Below are 19,800 nucleotides of genomic sequence, written 5' to 3' on the forward strand. Positions count from 1 at the left end.
GCTAAAACCTGACACAGACCCCCCCCCCCCGCGATCCCATTTCTCTCCATTTAATTCCCAGACAAGAATAAACTCCCTCACGCCCCGAGCAAATCCCATAAAATTAGAGGTACCCTGGGAAAAAGGGAAATCTGCAGAAGAATCGTGCAATAAAAGCGGTTTAAGAGTAGAGAAACATATTTAAATATTCCGTGGAATTTATATTTTAGAAAACTGGGGGTTACATTTTTTAATCAGACGGGCGCAGTAACGTATTTACTTTAGGATTATTTTTTTAAAAGTCACGTGCCTTCCATGTTTTAATATTCTGCCAAAAATTGATCTCCACTTCCAGACCCAGCAGTAGACATGGGCCGAGGAATGAGCCAAGCTCCCAGACCCAGCAGAGCTACCCAGAGACACGGCTGCTAATGAATTATTATTTAAGCAATGGGCATGGGGTTGTTTTTGTTTAAACCTAAGTGTTAGCTGATTTTAATAGGATCGATCTTGACCTGGACACACAATCTTTCTGTTGAAAATCTCTGTAGACACAGTTATTAGTTCTCCCCTCTCAACACATTGCCCTCCAAACTAACATAGCTGATCCTTGCTTTTTTGCTCTATTGCTTTCCCCATAAAGAAACGCTCTCTACCCGCCCTTTCCCCCAGGACTCTGTGCAAAGTGATTTGACTGCACTCACCTTATCTAGGACATGGTGGGGCGGCTGGAGGAGGCAAGACCCCCAGCTACTGCCAACAAGCCATCCAACAAGCAGCAATAGCAAGAATTAGGAGGAAACGAATGATGAAGATGCGACTGAAAATGCTCGAGGTGGTTTTAGTTATATCCTGGAAGAAGGGGGCTGTAACACTCTCACACACAACCCCCAGCGGCAGCAGTTCCTCTCTGACTCCAGCCCCACGGGGGGCTGCAGCACTGTAACAGTGGAGCTGGATACAGTGAAGTCCACCCGGATCAGCTCCTCTCTGCTCTTGGTGACAGCTCCCACCATAGAGTGTTAGGTGGCGGGGCGGGTTCCCCCTTGTGTCACACCCTCATCCGCTGCTGGAGGGGGGGGGTCGGAGAAAGAGCCACCCTGAAAAAAACTTGTCATTCCAGGTAAAACTCCCAGCGACGCCACCCAGGAAGAGGGAGGCGAGAGTAACACGGGTGTAAACTTTTTCCTCCCTTTTATGTTGACAGCCCCTCCGTGCTTCCCCTCCTGCGTCCGTCCTCCTTCACCTTCCCTCTCCTGGCGCTGCTCCGCACTCCCCGCTTGGCTTCCCCGTGTTTTTCTCACGCACAGGAGGCTGCAGCTGGCTCTGGTTCCTGGTTTGTGGAGCTGCTGGAGGAGAGGGAGGGAGGGAGGAAGGAGGGAGGCAGGCCAGGGTGGCGGTGGGGGGAGGAGTATAGCTCCCTCCCTTCTCCCCAGGCGGAGCGTGTCTCTCGGCTCTGACAGCACCAGTCTGAAGCGCTGGAGCCCACCCCCGCCTTCCCCGCGGCGGCGGCGGCGGCAGGAGGAGCGAGCGCCGCAGGGACTTGGAGTCGCTCTGCTCTGGCTGGCCGCGCCGCGCTCGCCCAGACACCTAGCAGGGCTGGGGGCAGGCGAGCGGAGCAGGCCCGGCCAGCGGGCAGGGCCACGCCGCAGCCGTCAGCCGGAGAGACGCGCTTGCTGCTGCTGCTGCTGCTGCCCGAGAATGGAGGGCAGGGGCGGCTGCCGCCGCGGCCGGGGCTCTGTGCGGTGACGCACGGCGGGAGCCACCTTCTGCCCTGGCTGGAAGGGCCGTGACGGGTTCGCGCTGACCCGCGGCCATAGGGCTGGTGCTGCCCCCGGGCACTAGCCCTGCCCTCCTTAAAGCCCGGCCGGGGGACACCTCCTTGGTTCCAGCGGGCGAGGGAAACCCGGCTCCGCTCTGACGGCGCTGGAATGATGAACGTTAGCGCGGGGCTGACTCCTGGCCAGCCTGACACACAGCCCGGCTGGCTGCCTCCCCGCAGGTGTGTGCTGATTAGCTTCAGGTGCGGGAGCCGGCCTTCGCCCTCCCTAGGGCGAATAGCAGCTTCCCCCCACGACGCCCTCTCTTTCCACCCCCAGCCTTGTGCCCACATAGCCTGGAAACCTCTCAAACAGCTTGTGGAACTAGGGGTGCTAACACCCCCGCGCTTGGAGTAGTTTCCATCCTATACAGGGTGAAGTTACAATGTCACCCCTATTATGCAAATTGTTTCACCACCCGTGTGCTCAAACCAGTCATTGGGGTGAAAGCTTGTTACAGGTTTTTTCCTACAATTCCCTCCTTCATAGTTACACCCCAGAGTTGGCCTCTGGGGTCCTGAAAACCCATAGCCCTAGCTGTTTGATCTTTGTGGTGGTGGGGGGGGGGAAACAAGGGACAACCCCAGCATCATCTCACAGTTGTAGAGGGCAGCTCTAGCCCAATACACAGGTGGTGCTAAAACCAGTACAAACTGCCTACTGCTGAACCATCTCTGCTGAGCATCCAACCGTTGGCTGCAAGAGGAAGCTCAAGTGTGTGAGAACCAGCATGGTCTGAGCAAGGACTGAGTTTACAAAAGACTAATCCTAACTCAGAGACTTTGACATCCACATTGCTCAGATGTCCCCCATCTTGAGGGCAGTCACTCATTGTAGACCCAGAGTTAGCAATAAGATATACAAAAGTGAGGGTTGCAAATTTATGATTGAAAGTTATTTACATTAGCATTGAAGTATTATGTAACTGAAGGTACAGAGTTATTTACAGTAAACAAGAGAATTTCACAGCTTAAGTTTCCTGCATTCCACATTTGGGCTTTGGCTAGTTAAGATAGAGATGTTAGCCTGTGCTGAGTCACAAGGATCAAAATTTGGCTCCCTAACTCCTGAGGGATTGAGCACCCATAGTTACCATGAACTTCAACAGGCACTTTAGAAGGGCCATACTTGCACAATCCGGCCATTTATGTAGGTACCTAAAGTTGGATGCTTACATTTATACACACATGAGTCTGAACATTTTTGCTTTAACCTCTGTGCCTCCTTTTCCACATCTGTAAAATAGGGATACTAATACCCCATATACTGCATGCAAGGGTGACAAGCAGTTAATAGGGGTAAAGTGTTACACAAGTTTTTCTGGGTCATGAAGGCAAAGGGTATTTAAAAGTGAACACTAAAGCTAATGAGAATGACATTAATATTTCACTTACAGCTGGAATTTTAGAAGTTTGATTTTGTTTATTTTAAGATGTTAAATATATTCTAATTTTATTTTCTCAGTGAAAAATAAAGTCTGAAGAGACAGCTGTACGTTAAGGCCCTGACTCAGTAAGGTGCTTAAGAACATGCCCAATTTTATACACATTTGTTTTAGAGTTCAGGGTTGTGATCATGATCCTGCAAAGACATGCAGGAGTAGTTTTCCAGATGTCAGTTGACCCACAACATTACTCATAAAAGTAAAGTTATGCATGTGCATGAACCTAGGTAGCTATTGAGGCCCGCTTTTTAATTCAGTTATTGTCTACTCTGTCCAAGCATCCATCTGAAGTTTATGATGAACTTGATAAATGTTAACTCAAGAAGCCTAAGACAGTTGTAAGGCCAGACTTTAGGATGACAGAATTAAATAGTACAATTACTGTTGTTTTTTATTGAAAACCAATATTTCACTATGCCCACACTAGCAGATTATATTCACACATAATGTAGCTGAAAAGGGAGAAATGTACTGATATGTATTTTAACAAAAATTAGGAACCTTCTATTCTCTTCTTTCCTTGTGTGTCAAGTCTGGTTTGGAATACAGATAATTTGTTTAAACAGAGCTACAAAGTATGGGCTACAATTTGCAGTTCATAAGCAGGTAAAAACCTCTATTTAATGTCTTAAGTAATCCTGCAAATCACAATAATGTGATAGTATCAATTGTGGAATATACAATCACCTTGTATACTAAATGACTCCCTTCTTTTGCATAAGTTTAACTTTTTCAAAGAATAAAGTTTGTTTGAAATTAAATTTTCTTTTCCATAATAAGTGTGAGTGTAAAAGAAAGCAAGCCCCTAACATTTTTTGTTTGTTTGGGGGGGAGGAGGCGTAGGGGGTTGACATGATTGCATCTGTATTTTTTGTTAAAGTCAGATTTTTTCATATTAGAAGATTTATCTTGTGTATTAATTGTGTGTCTGTTTTCTATTATACTCTATGTAGTGATGGCTGCAGGAAGAATAAAGCACTCCTGGGGGAGGGGGAGAAGGTACAGGATGCTCACAAGTTTTCCACAAATTCAAGGGAAACCCCACTTGTTTTCTGCTTGTGGCTCATAGGAGCATGTCACTTGTCAGTTGTTGGCACTATATGTATTTTAGCAGCATTTCAACAGCTATCACTAGCAAAGATAACATTGAACAAGAAAATAGCATTATATTATAAGAGCCAAACTAGATCAAGAAATAAAATGCAATTTGGAAAAACACTTGTGACTATGTACACTACAAAAAGGGGAGCTTAAGGACTATGGTGAAATTATAAATATGGAATTAGTAAAATTTTAAAAATAATTTAAAATGTGCATATAAATATGTAACCAACCTTCAAAATTCTGTGATGGGCTCCCACAGCAATGTAGCAATAAGCAAATGCAGACCATCATCATATTTTTTCAAGGAGGTCAAGAGCAGCAATGTGAACACCTTAGATGAGAAATCCTCTTCCCTTGTATTAGACGAGAGGTCCACTCATGTCAGACACATGAGATTGAAAGCAGCAGACAGACAAGGGTTAGTCATGCTATAGCAGTTGTCATCTTTGTTCCTAAAGATGGGGTAAATTTGTTTGGCAATCCATTAGCCATAGCAAATCACCACCAAAGCTCTGCAACTTTCACATTTCTCATCTACCAATGGTCTCTAAATTGGGAGAGTGTTTTGGGAGCTACGGGAATAATGGTGCAGTCTAAATTCAGCCTACTGTACTTAATAAAAAAAGAAAAAAAAATAGACCTGTGCCCTATTTTGAGAACTGAATAAAGCAGATGAAGTTTTGTGTTGGTTCCAGCTGAGGCAGCTGGGCATTTCTCACTTCACTCTGTCTTGCTGAAAGACAAACAAACTCACTCACTCATGCCTCAAAAAATATTATTCCTTTAACTGTATTTATTCACTAAAGATCCTTTTTCTATTGGCATAAGGCTCATGAGTTTGAGGTTTGTTATTGCTTAGTAGTTACCTTTTAGGAAAGTATTACTAATTTAAAAAAAAAAAAGTTGGGCTTGATTAGAGAGTTTACTTTCTCCTGTCAAACAGGTGCAGTCCTTTAGGGAGAGGGAATTACAAATCTTCACTGGTTAATTAATAAAATTCAAGTTCTTGATACATGATCAAAATGTTTTGAAGTCTTTATGAGCAATAAAAACATGTAACACTTTCTGTATGGTATGATTATTTTCTACTAGATATTAATAATTAATCTGCAGTCTATTTTGAACAATTTTATACTAATTATAGATATACTTGATTGTTTTAGCCGACAGGACATTTTCCCTTTCACCTAGTTTATTTCTTCTCTTTTTTAAAATTGCTCTTTAATGGCTCAGCCCATAGATGTGGTTCAACCACATCTAAGTATAGTACAATTCCATTGCTAATGCATGTTGACATTAGCAACCACATGCTTGTATGGAGGGCCAGGACCTGCATTTTGAAAATACATGTTTCCAGCATATTTCAAGTCATGATTTTTACTGATAGTTCAGTTCCAAATGCAAGGAGCTATATATTTAAAATATTAGGTCTTATTTGCAATGGTAGGGTAGATGTAGCAGAAGTAATAATATATGCAGAACTTTGTTTCTTGTAGCTTTAATATTGCAATATCAATTTATGTACCTTATTTTCAACTTCCAGTTTGTATACTACATACACTTAATATTTGCATGAAAGTGTAGATTATAAATATAAGAACTTAAAAAAATTAGTAGAACACTGACTTAGTTCAGTATTAATTTCCAAACAAATTGTTGTGCAGCTAATTGAATCTTAATATTTATCTACTGGCATTTTTATAGTATCAAATGTAACAGTAATCTGATTAAAGTTTTTTAGTAACTGCAATAGTACTGCACTTAAACACTGTGCCTGAGTTTGTGGTGTAACAGTAAAAAAACCCCAAAAACACATCTTCCACCACATAATATATCAAATGCAAGTTAGAGGCACTTTAATCACTCTATAGGCTAGTAAATTTACTTGCTGTTCACAACTCTAGAGGAAGCACTCATTTGAGGAACAGAAATGCCATAATAATTTGGATAACAAGGTCAAGGCTAATTCAAGACTCTTGAAATCCAAGGAAAAGTTCTTTACAGTGGCATACTATATGTACAATCTTACATTCCTTATGGTATGAGGAATTCATAGCCATTTAGAATTCCAAAATTATATATACGAAGATATTATATAAATAGCAAAGTAAGGAACTGCATCACAGTAATATTGAGGCTTGAAGATCTTTTTCAAGAGTTAAGAATTTAGTTTTTGGAAGAGAGAAAGCTAAGATAGAACCTGACTGAAATGTAGTGTTCTACAGATAAACTTGATTAAATGAACACTTTATAGTTAAGGAAAAGTGATAAACTTTAATGGAAGGTGAAGTGTGCCCTATGTTAAATGAGAGAGCCTCATTGACGTCAGGGGATTTTGGATCAGTCTGAGTTTTAAATATGCAATTCCTGTGTAGGTTGTGCCCTAGCAGGACCAGCTTATGCAGTGTGCCATCTTCCACAAAATAACCTGGGGGCTGGGCCACATGATTCTACTTTCAGATTCATCCTGCATAGATTAGAAGGTTGGACCATTTAAATTTCTTTTCCCTAGATGAGGGATTATGAAAGATGCATGAAAAAAAAAGGCAGCATTTTTGTCTCACTGTAACCCTATTCTGCAGCCTACCATCACAACCCTGGCTGAAATGAAGGTTGTATCAAGTCCTAATTATATACTTAGCAGCTGTTCATTAGTTATTCAGCCTACATCAGGTATGAAGCCACTATGAAGACAATTGGCTATAACCGTACTCTTGGGACACATATAAACCAGTGTAAGGGTCCAAGCCAACATCACCAATCCAGAACATTATATTGAATTTGGATACTCAGATTCCAGTGCTTTTTCTATTCTGCCCTCCTGCGCTCTCCTCACCAAAGTAGTGAGAGAGATGGGAGCATGCTTGAGACCCACAACTAGGAACCATGACCAGTCATTTCCCAGAGCCAGGGTGTCTGTAATTCAGACATTAAAAAACAAACAAACAAAAACAAAAAACCACACCCCTATGGGATAATGAAGTGACAGGATGCAATCACAACAGACTGGAGTCCATGCAAAGACATGAATGAGGTCACCTCCAAGTTCTGTTGTGAACTCACAAGGAATGCATCCTCATCAGGCGCAGGTAGCATCTGCCCTGAAGGAAATCTAGCATGGTTTGATAAGCGATAGAGGAGTAGTCAAATTTGTATGTGGCTAGAAGGGAGGAAATCAGGGACATGCCAGGAAGGGGAGAGAGAGAGAGAGAGAGAGAGATTGTCCGAAGCAGGAAAGTTGGAGTCTTGTCACTGGTATAAGGATTAATAAATGCATTGGCATTTTAAGAATCACACTACTGCATGACCATGCTAGTCTGGTTATTAATTCCTCATGCATAGTGAGAAGTACATAACTTTCATGATAAAACCAGCTAAGATTTAAAAAACAAAAACACACCCAACACACACACACACTTCAAGCAGACTAGAATGGATTCTGCATCCTAAAGTATGCTGTCTTTCCTATCACTCCCCATTAAGATGAGCAACCATGTTAGATGGGGAACACGCTCCCTCATGCCCTGAAGACCTCAGATATACATAACATGCAATCCCTACACTCATCCCCCATACCAGTTATTGCCAACTACTTCAATCCCATGTTTGCTCACATTAAAAAAAATAAAAATGAGCATGATGGGAGAAGGAAGTGACAGAAATGGGATTATTGTCACTAGGTCCTACTAGTAGCTATGCTTTTAGTGGCTCAAGGTGTATACTGATATGCTCACTTGCCATCAGTAAACAGGCTGTTCCAGACAATTTGACATGAGCTTGATCGTGTGATTAAGTGTATTTGATTGTTGTATGGGGAAAGCAAGCAGCTCATTCTTCCCTCAGTTTGTTATTCAAGTATATTTTCAGGTTTTTTTACCTCTGTGGACAAGTCACAGCTATTCCAGGATCAAACTGCATTACATAGCTGTGCCTAGTCAGCAGCCCAGAGCCTCACAGCAGCCCAGAGCCTCAAAGCATTTGGTGCCTAACTCCACTATGGCCCTTGTTTTCTGTTCCCATACAGGAGGAGGGTGTACATGCACATTTGAAGTTTGGCTTCTGCCCCTACCATACTTGCATATGCACCTTTGAGATCTGCTTTTCATGACCAATTTTGACAGTAGGATCCAGGTTACTCAAGTGTTCCTGGAAAGTAAACACAAAGGGGGAAATGAACATGGCCAGTTGCAGTCCATTTAAAAATTCAGATCTGTACAAATATTCCATGTAAATGTAATATTTGATTTATTCAGCATTAATTTTCTCAGCAGTGACTGGAAGTTAGCAACTGTGCACCAAATGTAGAAATATTGCCATATTATTTATCAGCAGAAGCAACAGTGTAACTGATAGCCTTCAGCATACTCTTATTTTCCTGATTATGGGGTTATCCACTTCTGCGTCTTCAGTGAGAAGCAGGTAAGTATTCTCTCCCTATGACATACCATTATTTCTGACATGTTTACTAAAGCTGCTATTGAGGCAGAATCTCAGGAAGGGAATGGAATAGGACCATGCTGAGTCTAACACCTAAATAATTTGTCCAGTATCTAAATGAGGTAGACAGAACTGTTACTCACTATGCTTGATAAATTAAACATAAAGACAAAAGATAGTAATTCAATCTCTAATAGTACAACTACAGAAGAAGCTTTGATACTGTATGGTATGCTTTCTCCTGAGAAAGGAGATAGGTGATGGAATAAAAGCAAGGAGATTATCTTGAAGAATGATTGAGAATTCACCTTATCTAATCTAATTGTAGACAAATGATCCAATAATATTAAGGATGTCATCTAGGACTGAAGGGTTGATCTTTGAGATCCTTTCTGATGCCAACTGAAAGATGATATACTGGAGATAAAATGTTGGCAGAAGAGTTTTGAATTCATGGATCAGTGGAATGCTGTCTAAAGTCTAATCCAGATGATCTCCATATAAGCAAATGGAATGTGGATTTTAGTTCAGAACTGGCAGGGCTTGTTAGGCAGGCTTTAAACCAGATCTGAAATGAGGAAGAGGAAACTTCACAAACTGATACTTCCAATATGCAAAAAAGTCTGAAGGAGTTTTACTTCAACAGAAGATTAAGAACTGTACACCAAGAAGAGTGTCTATAAGATAGAAGGAATATGGAAAACAAGGCAAACTAGAAGTGATAGAAATGAAGGAGATTATGATTTAAAAGGCATAGTGAAACCTGGTAGGATGATTTCCTAGGTGGAACATCAATAGAGAGGAGACCAGTCTATGCTGTGAGACACAAAGCAGGGATTACTTGTTAAAAAAAAATTATCTACTGAACACTGCCAATGAGAGTTTGACAATGAAGAAGATAATGGTTAAGTTTTTAAGGTAAGAATACAAGAATAAAAGCCAAAAAAGTAAATAGTGGGCATCTGCTACAGACTATTAGGACATGGAGGAAAGAAAGATTCTTGGACCAGTTTTCCAGGTACTTGAAGCCTCAAATGTTTGTGGCAGATTATTAGTGTCAAGATTGGTAGGACAAGGATTCACTAGAATTTCTGTTTTATGCAGAGAAAAAAGTATGAATCAAAAGCAGAGAAGTCATTCTTCATTTACATCTTACCGATAAAGATGAGAATACTAGTGAAGCAGGCTACAGTATCATGACCACAAAAGTACTTTAACATTGCAAGGAATAGGTTCAGAATAAAAGGTATTACATTTCAAGAAAGCTGATTTTGGAAAGTTAATTCTTACAAGGTGCAACAGGAGGAACTACTAGAATCCATCAGTGTGACAGAATGGATGAGGATTCTAAAAGCTACTATAATTAGAACACACAGCACTTCCTGAAAAAAAATAATAATCAGGGAACAAAAAGAATGGCTTATGTGACTTCATAAAGGAGAACTCAGATTGAGTGAGCTGGACTGGAACCCTGTACTGGAAATGGAAGAGCATAGTGGCAACCAAACAAACAATATATAGAGTCTATCACAGTTGGCAGGAAATAGATCCCTGACATCAGAAGAACACAATGTGTTGGGCCAACCCAATAAGATAAAAAGGCACTTTTACAAAAGAGACTATAGTAGCAGATAAGTGAGGGAGGGTTTGACATTAATGATGCCAACCTTTAGAAGAGGCTAAATGCCTTTTTAAAGTCTGTCTTTGGCAAGAAAATTGAAGTGGAGAAGTTGGGAGAATCAGGATATAAAACCCTTGTAAGACAGCTGCAAAAGAGATATTCACAACTCTTCCTCCTCCCCCCAGCCCTTCCCAGAACAAAACAGCAGTTCTGCCCTGAAATGCTGTTGATCCTGGTACAGCTATAATAGGCGAGAGCCAGCCTCACAGACATGTTGTGCTGGCTCCAGAACTCTTGCCATCTTGTTCCTAGGCAGGGGTGAAAGTACTTGCCAGTATGCCGGATCGGACCAGCTTACTTTCACCTCTGTTCCTAGGTAATATAGGCCCCATTAGGGCAGGGAAATGGTGGCTTCTTTGAGGATCTATGGTTATGGAGGAGGATCAGGCCAGAGGGAGAAGAGCACTCCTTAACCTGTTCCAGGGTCCTGGTAGTTATCTTTAACTACACAGTACTAAAAATGCACTAAGTGTAACTGTCCTTAGAAGTCATTCCATACATAGTATGCATAAAACCATCATTGTAGTAAACTGTGTTGTCCCTTTCCTGAGACGATTATTGCATTTTAATTTATCATTTCTAAGTAAGCAGGCAAATTGGACAGACTTGATTTAAAATGGGGGCATTTTATTTAAGGCATCCACTGAAGTGGTTGGGGCTAGCCCATAATTTAAAATGGTTCTTCACCCAATTTCTAGAGGGCCAATGTTCCTCAAATAAAAGGAGAGTAGAGCTCCCCAGATCTCCTTTTAGTTGTCTATCTTGAAGCTGAAACTTGTGACCCGGCCTAATGATACAGGCTTGATTATTCAGACACTGTGAAAGGGTTTCAAAATTCACTAGTGTAATGAATTATAGCTGCAGTCACTCAACTGGAAAATAGAATAGATTCTATTGTAATCTAGAATACAATATTTTATAAACATTGAGCAATGGACATTTCACCTTAAAAAACCAAGCCAATATATATTTGTTTTTTTTTAATAGACATTTGCACTAACTAGCCACTGTGATGGATACAGGGCAAGGATTAAGTATCTTCAAGAGGCAAATTGAAGACTCATTCTTTTAAAGTTGGAGGTCATCTGCAGTTTGTGGGGAAAACAAGTGAGGCACTGTTTCAGGTGAATAAAGGAAGGCAGAGATTGTTTGGAATATGTGGGATGGCACTTCTTTATTTTAGGAGGATCCATGTTAGATTAAGAAGCAGAAAAGATTGCTTCAGTGAACCCAGGAAAGCAGACTATGAGCGTGACACTGCGGGAGCATCAAGTAGTATAATGGATTATACTTATTGGAAATTAAAATTAGATTTGACAGCTGAGACCCCCTAATAAAAATAAAGCTGTGCTTCTTTGGGCTACACAGATTACTTAAATATGTAGGAATCTTTTAGTCAGGCTGTACAGTATTAGAGATGAGGATGTCCCCCAAAAGTCAAGACAATCACTAAATGGTGTCCAATAGGACTGAATTCTTCCCATTGGGAAGAAAGTATCAAATTAAGGCAAATAGTGAAGTAGATACTTGAACTTATTTTTGTGCAAATGCTTTGATTGAAGTTACTGCATCCTCAGAATAATGGAAAATAAAAGATTTAATTGGAAGAAGGAAGGGATGCTGAATTGAATGAAACTGCATTTTCAAGATTTGCCACTAGAACTAGTAGCTATGTTAGATCATAAACTGGATCTGTCAAGAGAAAAACAGTAGTATTGATCTGGGACTACCAAGTTTGTTTCCCCCTTTTTGAACTCCCAAGACTTTTGAAGTTCTCCTGGGAATCTTCTATGGACAGCCTTGAGTCTAGAAACTGTTGCAACTAAACTGGTACAGGACAAGGACAGTTCAACAGGTGCAGAGAAGTTAAATACTAGTTTGAGCGCCACCAGAAATATTCAGATTTCAAAAAACAAACCATGATTTACAGATTGCTGCATAGTTATGGAGAGTCTTGGGTGAGCTTTGTTTTTGGTGGACCAAAGCATAAAGCTGACTACTATATACTTTGCAATAGCATATCATATAAGCTTGCCACTATCAAGAGATCTGATGAACAGGAAAGGCAGAAATTACAGGCTTTCTGATCTTGACTCCAGCTCCAAGCAAGCAGTATATCTGAAAGAGTAGTAAATCCATAGGGAGGACCATTTTCTGAAGCAGGCTTCTTTAAAAAACAATCAACCAAAAAATCACCACAACCATGAAAAATAAGGTAGCTGTAATCAAGTGAGAGATCACAAGATCTGCTTTTGCAGATGCATTTTTGTACTACACCTCTACCTCGATATAACACGACCCAATATAAAATGAATTCGGATATAACGCAGTAAAGCAGTGTTCCAGGGGGACAGGGCTGTGCACTCCGGTGGATCAAAGCAAATTCAATATAACGCGGTTTCACCTATAACATGGTAAGATTTTTTGGCTCCCGAGGACAGTGTTATATCGAGGTAGAGGTGTACCATGGGACTGTGAGCTAACCACCAAGATGTACATTTAATCCATGTTCCCATCTTTTGCTATAGGAGACAGATGTATGTCCTTCCACTCTCTTGTTCATTGTCAGCACATGATCCGTAATTTAGCTCCAGAGATATTCCAAGATACTGGTAAGTCAGGTACTGAAGTAAGTCGTGTATCCATACCCAGCTTTACTCTTTGGATCAGATGAAAGAAACACTTTTTAAAGGCAGAAATTCACCTTTCCTTTAGAAGTATTTCCAAGTCATGTTACATTTAAGCTACAGCTCCAAGTGACAGGTGAGCAGTTATTAATGAAAAATAATAATTGGTTTCTGGCCAGGCACAACCATTTGTTTTAATGGATTCACTTCAGAGTTACTTTTAGGAAAGTATTAAATCTAAATAAAGTTACATACTCAGGCTTTTTTTTCCAATGCTGGCAAGGTCAATATAGGTAGGGGTGTGTGTATATATTTTTTAATACAGAATTTCTGGTTAAAGATGGGCCTGATGCAGCCCCCCAAATCAGAATCACTCAATTTGGGTAATTTTTAAAAATCCAGCCTCAGATCCAAGTTCTGATTAGTGTGTCTATCATCATTGGCAACATTGCAAATCTGAACACAGTTCAAGTTGTGGGTGGAGTTTGAAAACAACCTGAACTCAGATCTGAGTTTTGCAGCTGGGGCCCACCCCTGGCCCTGCAGAGTATATGCAAAAGTTCTCCTCCCATAGCCTTTTATAGGCTTCATATTGTATTGTCTAGTAAGGTCATGTTTCCTAATAATGGACCTGGGCCAGCTTTTTTTAAAGTTGATTGCAGGGATAAGTAATGGTGTATACTTTTTATTAGATGGCCAAGTCCTCACTATTTTCATATGGCATCACCATCAATCTTACACAAGTGGGATAAGCAGGGAAGAGTTAGAATGCAAGAGGAAACAGACTGCTTCTCCAAGGATGGGGGATTGCTTAGATTATAGCATATGGGCAACACTAGATTTTTCTCATGGGAACCCATGAAGGGAAGATATTTGAATAAAGAGATAGCATAGAAGAGTGACTCACCAGCTAGCATACCCCCTTGTTGGTGGGCAAACCACAATAGTTTCCTCCTCCAGTACCCTCTTGTCCAGGAGTCTGCTTCTTCTCATTCCAGCTCTCCAGCCAGGTCACATTCAGTCTCACACTTTTTGGGGTAAGAGAAAGCCCCACAGAACAGTAGTCCAATGACTTTATGCCAGGTCTTCACACCTGAGTGCTCTCATACCACCTCTCAGTAGCCACTAAGTGAAACCAAGCTCTTCCTTAACTCTTGGCCCCAATCCAGGGACTCGAGCAACTAGCTAAACTCTGCTCCCTCAGATTCTTTACAGGAGTTCTACCTACTTCACTCTGCCCCTAGGCCCTTTACCTTAGCCCCTTACTGGGCTCTCTCCTCCACAGAATTCTTCACCCCTTCCCCAGCTCTATGGAGTTCTTCCTGGCAGAAAATACCTCCCAGGGCTGTCTCACTAGAAGCCCATCGATTATCTACCTCCCCAAATAAGGCTCTCTGTATTTCCTCCAGAAAAAAACAACAACCCCCAGTCTGCCTCCTGGCACCTTATCCTTTTGTCAAGACTCACCACAGACATTCACTCTACTTCTGTAACTTTCTACTATCTCACATAACTATTTACTGGTATTTCCCTTCTCAGGAGTTTATCCCAGCCCCTACTATCACCTACAACTTCCTGGCTTTTTTCTACTGCCAGGAAGTTCTTCTTTTCTTAGTCACCAATGCTGTTTCAGCTGGGACTCATCCTTAATTTAGACATCTAACTTCTCCCCACTGGGCCTAATCCTAAATTGGGCCTAATTCTAAATTGCCCTCCCTTCATCAGTGCAACCAAGTGAACTAATGGTTTTTGGCTCCATTTAATTCTTTTTCTGCCTTTGGGGGCTTTACACCCCATCACAGATAGGAAAGCTTATTTTGGTAAACACAAGAAAAATCACCTGTCACCTGTGAAATCATGGTAATGTGTAGCTCATTTATCTTTTGTAGGCTATGTTTACCATGAAACTGTTTAACTGTACTGTGTTTTCTCCTCATGATTTAAACCACATACTATGAGGAGTGAATGTTATCATGATTCTAGTGAGAAGAGCAATTACAATAGTAATATTCTCTTTTTCTAAGAACTACAGAGTAAACCCTAATAAATAACTGGCTTAGTCTCAAAATAACAAACATGCCAGGATATGAAAATCACATCTTTCTGTAAATATTAAGGGAAAGTATGATTTAATATTTCATAATTTGGGTGCATGAGCAACATCCAGAATCACTCACAATAAACTATTTCATTATTTCAGTACTGCACAGGATGTAGTATCAAGGACAGGAAAGCCAAAAATATGTCCATGACAAAGATTTTTCAAGTATCTATCTTAATTTTTCATATCTACATATTGATTTTTGTTTCATTTTTAGGATTACTTAGCTACTTAAGTACTTGAATGCCCTCAGACCTCATTGCAAAACACTATTAAGGGAGAGGCTTCAGATATGCCAGTGACTCCCATGTAGGAAGCATGTGATAGCCAAGAGTATTCAGACTATAAATGTCTGCTGCAAATCTCTGAAAACACCCTGAAAAACTAAAGCATGAAAGAAATGTCTGCTTCCTAGTATAACTTGTTGCACAACATTTATTCCCCAAGTGGTCTAATGGAACCCAAGTTTGTTGATCTTCCAGATATTCTCTTTTGCCTAAGTAGAGTGACTGTGGAAACTCTGAGGATTAAAGCAGGTTTATTTGTTAAAATGCCTCTTTGTATTTGTTCTTTTATAAATATATGTATGCACACTCAGAAGATGATTTAATAAATGCTATTTTTCTATGCACTCAGTTGTTTCTCTTGTACACATGCAGGCTGAGCAAAATGTCCAAATTAGAGTAGAGTGAATAACTGATTCTTTGGTTCATTGAAAGTTCTGAAAAATTGAAAAAAAAAATTGATTTGAACCAAACCTGAAAATTCCAAAAGATTTTGGCAAATCAAAAAAAGTCAACAAAAAGTTCATTTTGGTCAAACTGAACATTTCATTTCTGGGCACTTTTAAAAAGAAAATGAAAGGAAATGAAGGGCTAGAGTCACAAAATGGCTGGAAGATGCAGGAATATAAACCTGGGTCCTATTTTCCCAAGGAGTGTCCTAACCACCAGGTTACAGAATCATTCTCATGTTCATTTTTCTGGATCAATGACTAGTCAAGTATTTTATAGAGAGAGGAACGGCCTCAACCTGCAGAATGTCTCATAGCACTGGCCTCTACAGATAGAATCTTGGATCTCCTTCTTCACAGACAGGAGGATTGAACCCAGGGCCCCACATCCAGATGAGTGCCCTAATCACTGGGCTAAAGCTTAGAAAGGAGGCAGTAGCAGAATCATCATCACTTCCTCCTTCTCACACCACTTTGTGAATGGAGCCTAAGTCCTGAAAACAAATTTTTTGGGGGGCCAAAACTGTTTGGTTAATTTGTTTGCATTTTCTGGTGAATAAACTATGCTTCCAAGTTCTTTTGGTGAATTCCAGTCAGAATCTGTTTTTAAATGTATGTTGCAGGTGAATATTGGGTTGTGCCAATGAGATGCTCTAAAACTTTTTTCCATTTGCTTTGACAGTTCTTTTGGTTGCCATTATTTCAGCACATGTAAGGCAGGAGCATATGGTACATTATCATTTGCAATACATGCTATACTTTGATAATTTTTCTCCCAAAATACATGTATAAAGGAACGTGATTAGTGGCAATAAAATGCATGTGGAATTCTACAGATCTGTACCTCATCCAAGTAGGAATGTGGATTTTTAGTGTATAATGACTAGGTCTGATTTTGATGGGAATTAGAGAAGATGGGTTACTAACAAAACAGATTATGGGAATTAGCAGATGATTCCGTCTATCCCAGAGGAATTTTGAGCAGAGGAATTTTAATTGTCCATAGAGTTAGGTTGATGAAGAAGCAACATAGTTACCTTTGTGCTCATGAAGATAAGTTACTGAGTAATAAAGCTGAATAATATTCATTTTCATTTGAAATTATTACAATTAATAGATCCACAAGGTACAGGTGGAAGCAATGGCAGTAGCTTTACATCTCACAGAACATTATAATGAAGAACCGTCTAAAGAAGACAGAATGGTATGTTTATTATACCCTTTAAAAGAATTTCCTTCTGTTGTCTCATTTACAAGCACCAAGTTAGGTGGTAATTGTAAGATGATTCAGTAACACTCTAAAATAATGATTCAGCTAATTAATGCTGAATTACAGAGGCAGTCCTACACAGATACTCATAACATCCACATTAGCACTGATTGAGTGCATCATGATTAATCTTATTACAGCAAGCACCAAAGGAACGGAACATGATTATACTATTTCTTGAAAGTGTTTACTGAAATTTGTTCATAAAACTGTGGGCTTTATCCTATTTTGTTTTTCTCAGGTTCATCAGTATGGAGAATAGGGCATAGTAAGCCTATTCCCCCATGCACAGCAGTGCAAGATTCCTAAGAGAATTCTGGAGAGCAGGTTCTGATAATACGATGGCTAGAGAACCATGACTCCCAAAGTGTTGTGGTCTGTTGGCTAGAAGGCATGGCCAGGCCTCAGCCGGCAACATGCACACTGACAATCTGCAGCACCTGAAGCAATGTGCACCCCACCAAGTGGGGGAGCTTCTTGCTCAGAGCCAGCAGTGAAGTTCTTGTAACCAACACAAGGCTCAATACTGTTCTCTCCATCATGACTTCAACCAATAAAGGCAGGATTTCATCATTTGTCTTTGGAGTTTCATAGAAATTCTGGATCATAGTTTTGTATGCATCCCTCTACTAGGCTATTGGCTTCTTTTGTGTAAGAAGTAAATGGGCTATGCAAATGTTTTGAAAGTGGATTTGTCTCTCTCTTTTAAAACAGGATAGAAAGTTATTAATAAATATGGCACAGTTAGTCTTTTCATTTACACACAGGAAACTAGACAAGGTCACTGTGGTACAGCAAATTTAAGGTATTTTCAAGACAGTATGTTCAGAGATCCCAAGAAAACTTAGCTGAATTGAATACATGTGAACTGATGACTGTCACCATTTTGGAAGATGATGGAAGTATTACTCACTCCTGACAATGGTGCTTCTGGCAATGACATTGAAATGTTTACTAATGCCAACTGGAGTGATCCTTTCAGAGGCAATACTTTTAAGAAGCATATAAAGTCACAGCATCCTCCCCCTTCTTTTTCAGAGATTGGCATGCTCATGTCCAAAAACCTGGCAGAGAATTAGGAAATTGAATATAAACATAATACAAGGCAACTGGGAAACTGAAAACAAACTCATCTTCATTTAAAGGGTACCCACAAGAACCCTTAAGGCCAAACTTGTTATTTTTTCTCTTTTAAATAGTGTAATGGGTAAAAATTCCCATAGGGCAGAGCACAAAGCCCTACACATGATTTAACATCTTTGACTTAATTTGTCTTCTAAGTGCTAGACATTGGGGCCTCTTCACGCACGGTGTAGGTACTGCAGTGTGAGGTAGCAGCAGAGCCACTCCACAGTCAAGATTAAAATATTCTGGGTCTGTGGCCTTTGCATCACTTCTCTACAGAGGGCAATGGTTGATGGATCTGTGTCCTGGCATATGATTGACCCGGACTCTACCCATCTCATTGATTCTAAGACCTCATGTGTGACAGTATATAGGAAGCTGCAGTAGAGCTGGACTATATGGTGTTCACTGGGTGCAGTTTACCAAAAAGCTTCTCATCCTATTCAGCAAAATAAAAATATAGCATGATGGATACAGAGGCAAATTCAGCCTTGGCATAGCCCAGTTGCTCCCACTTATGTCAGGTATAAATCTGTTCCAAAATGTTTTAGTGACCAGATACTGCCTATACTGCCCCTAAATTGCTGGCTATGCTGCAGGAAGCACATTGAATCAGCACTCCACTGTCAGACAGAATTGGAGTGAATGAGGAGGAGGAAGGATGGATGTCAAGGCTGATTCCCCACTCTGGCACTTCAAGTGCAGAAGGTGGGGGCCTGCAAGGATTCTAAAAACGAATACTGGCCACTCCAGGCTTGTATTAAACTCCCAAGGTTACAGCTTCTCTCTGACCTTGGATAGGTAATGCTGCCACCACCCAAATGCAAAACCCCTTGGAACTCAGGAAGGAGCACCTGAGAATTCCTTCCTGTGGGGTACCCTCAAGCCCTTTCACACACACCCACACCCACCCAGGGAAGAGCTGAGAAAGGAAAACAAAGGAAATCAGCTGTTACCACCAGCTAATTAAAAAACATGTGTACAAACCTCAAGACACAAAAATTCAAATCCTGATCTTAAAAAAGGTAAATTTTATTAAAAACAAGAAGAAGAAAAAAAACCATCTGAAAACTCAGGCTATTGCTAGATTTTAGAAGAGCAATTCCAAAAAATAAGCACCCAAAGTAGCTTTCTTGAGTGTTAGCTTAAAGGTTACAAGCAAACAAAAGCGGCTGGGGTTAGCACAGAGGAGTCCACAAGCCAATAAGAAATAAACCTAATCACATCTTTCTAAACATCTTTCATGATCTACTTACATATCTGGGTTGTTAAATAAGTAGCTCTAGATATGATCTGATGATTTTCATATCTGGCCTTCATCTTCTAACAGCATAACTACTCCCTGTTCCCCCTCTTTCCCAGAGAACAACCACAGACACAAAGGGGAAGTTTTTTCCCCATTTTAAAAAGTTCTAGCCTTCCCATTGGCTCTTTTGGTCAGGTGCCTTAACAACCCCTTTCCTTTATCTGGTGGATTTT

The 19,800-nt window shown here is 40.6% G+C and overlaps 1 protein-coding gene and 1 long non-coding RNA gene across 9 annotated transcripts in view; one reads left to right on the forward strand and one right to left on the reverse strand.

Moving 5' to 3' along the window:
- The window catches only part of NR3C2 (nuclear receptor subfamily 3 group C member 2), a 293,477-nt gene extending 273,880 nt beyond the window's left edge, over window positions 1-19,597 (reverse strand). For 4 of the 8 annotated variants that reach the window (XM_045018257.1, XM_045018252.1, XM_045018248.1 and 1 more), the window contains exons 1-2: window positions 14,000-14,670; window positions 4,578-4,799 (exon numbers count right to left, since the gene is read on the reverse strand). In XM_045018257.1, coding sequence (XP_044874192.1) covers window positions 4,578-4,641 — 64 coding nt within the window. In that variant the 5' untranslated portion in view covers window positions 4,642-4,799; window positions 14,000-14,670. Of the gene's footprint in view, window positions 1-683; window positions 1,468-4,577; window positions 4,800-8,433; window positions 8,494-13,999; window positions 14,671-19,577 lie in introns of those variants that run through there. The other 4 variants (XM_045018249.1, XM_045018250.1, XM_045018254.1 and 1 more) reach the window with 4 other exon arrangements.
- LOC123371078 lies at window positions 11,475-17,112 on the forward strand. Its single transcript, XR_006579697.1, has 3 exons — window positions 11,475-11,589; window positions 12,994-13,077; window positions 17,044-17,112. It is a non-coding gene; the product is annotated as an uncharacterized LOC123371078 (long non-coding RNA).
- Window positions 19,598-19,800: the final 203 nt, after the last annotated feature.

The sequence above is a fragment of the Mauremys mutica genome, chromosome 5 (assembly GCF_020497125.1).
Source record: "Mauremys mutica isolate MM-2020 ecotype Southern chromosome 5, ASM2049712v1, whole genome shotgun sequence".
In the NCBI taxonomy this organism is placed as follows: domain Eukaryota; kingdom Metazoa; phylum Chordata; order Testudines; family Geoemydidae; genus Mauremys; species Mauremys mutica.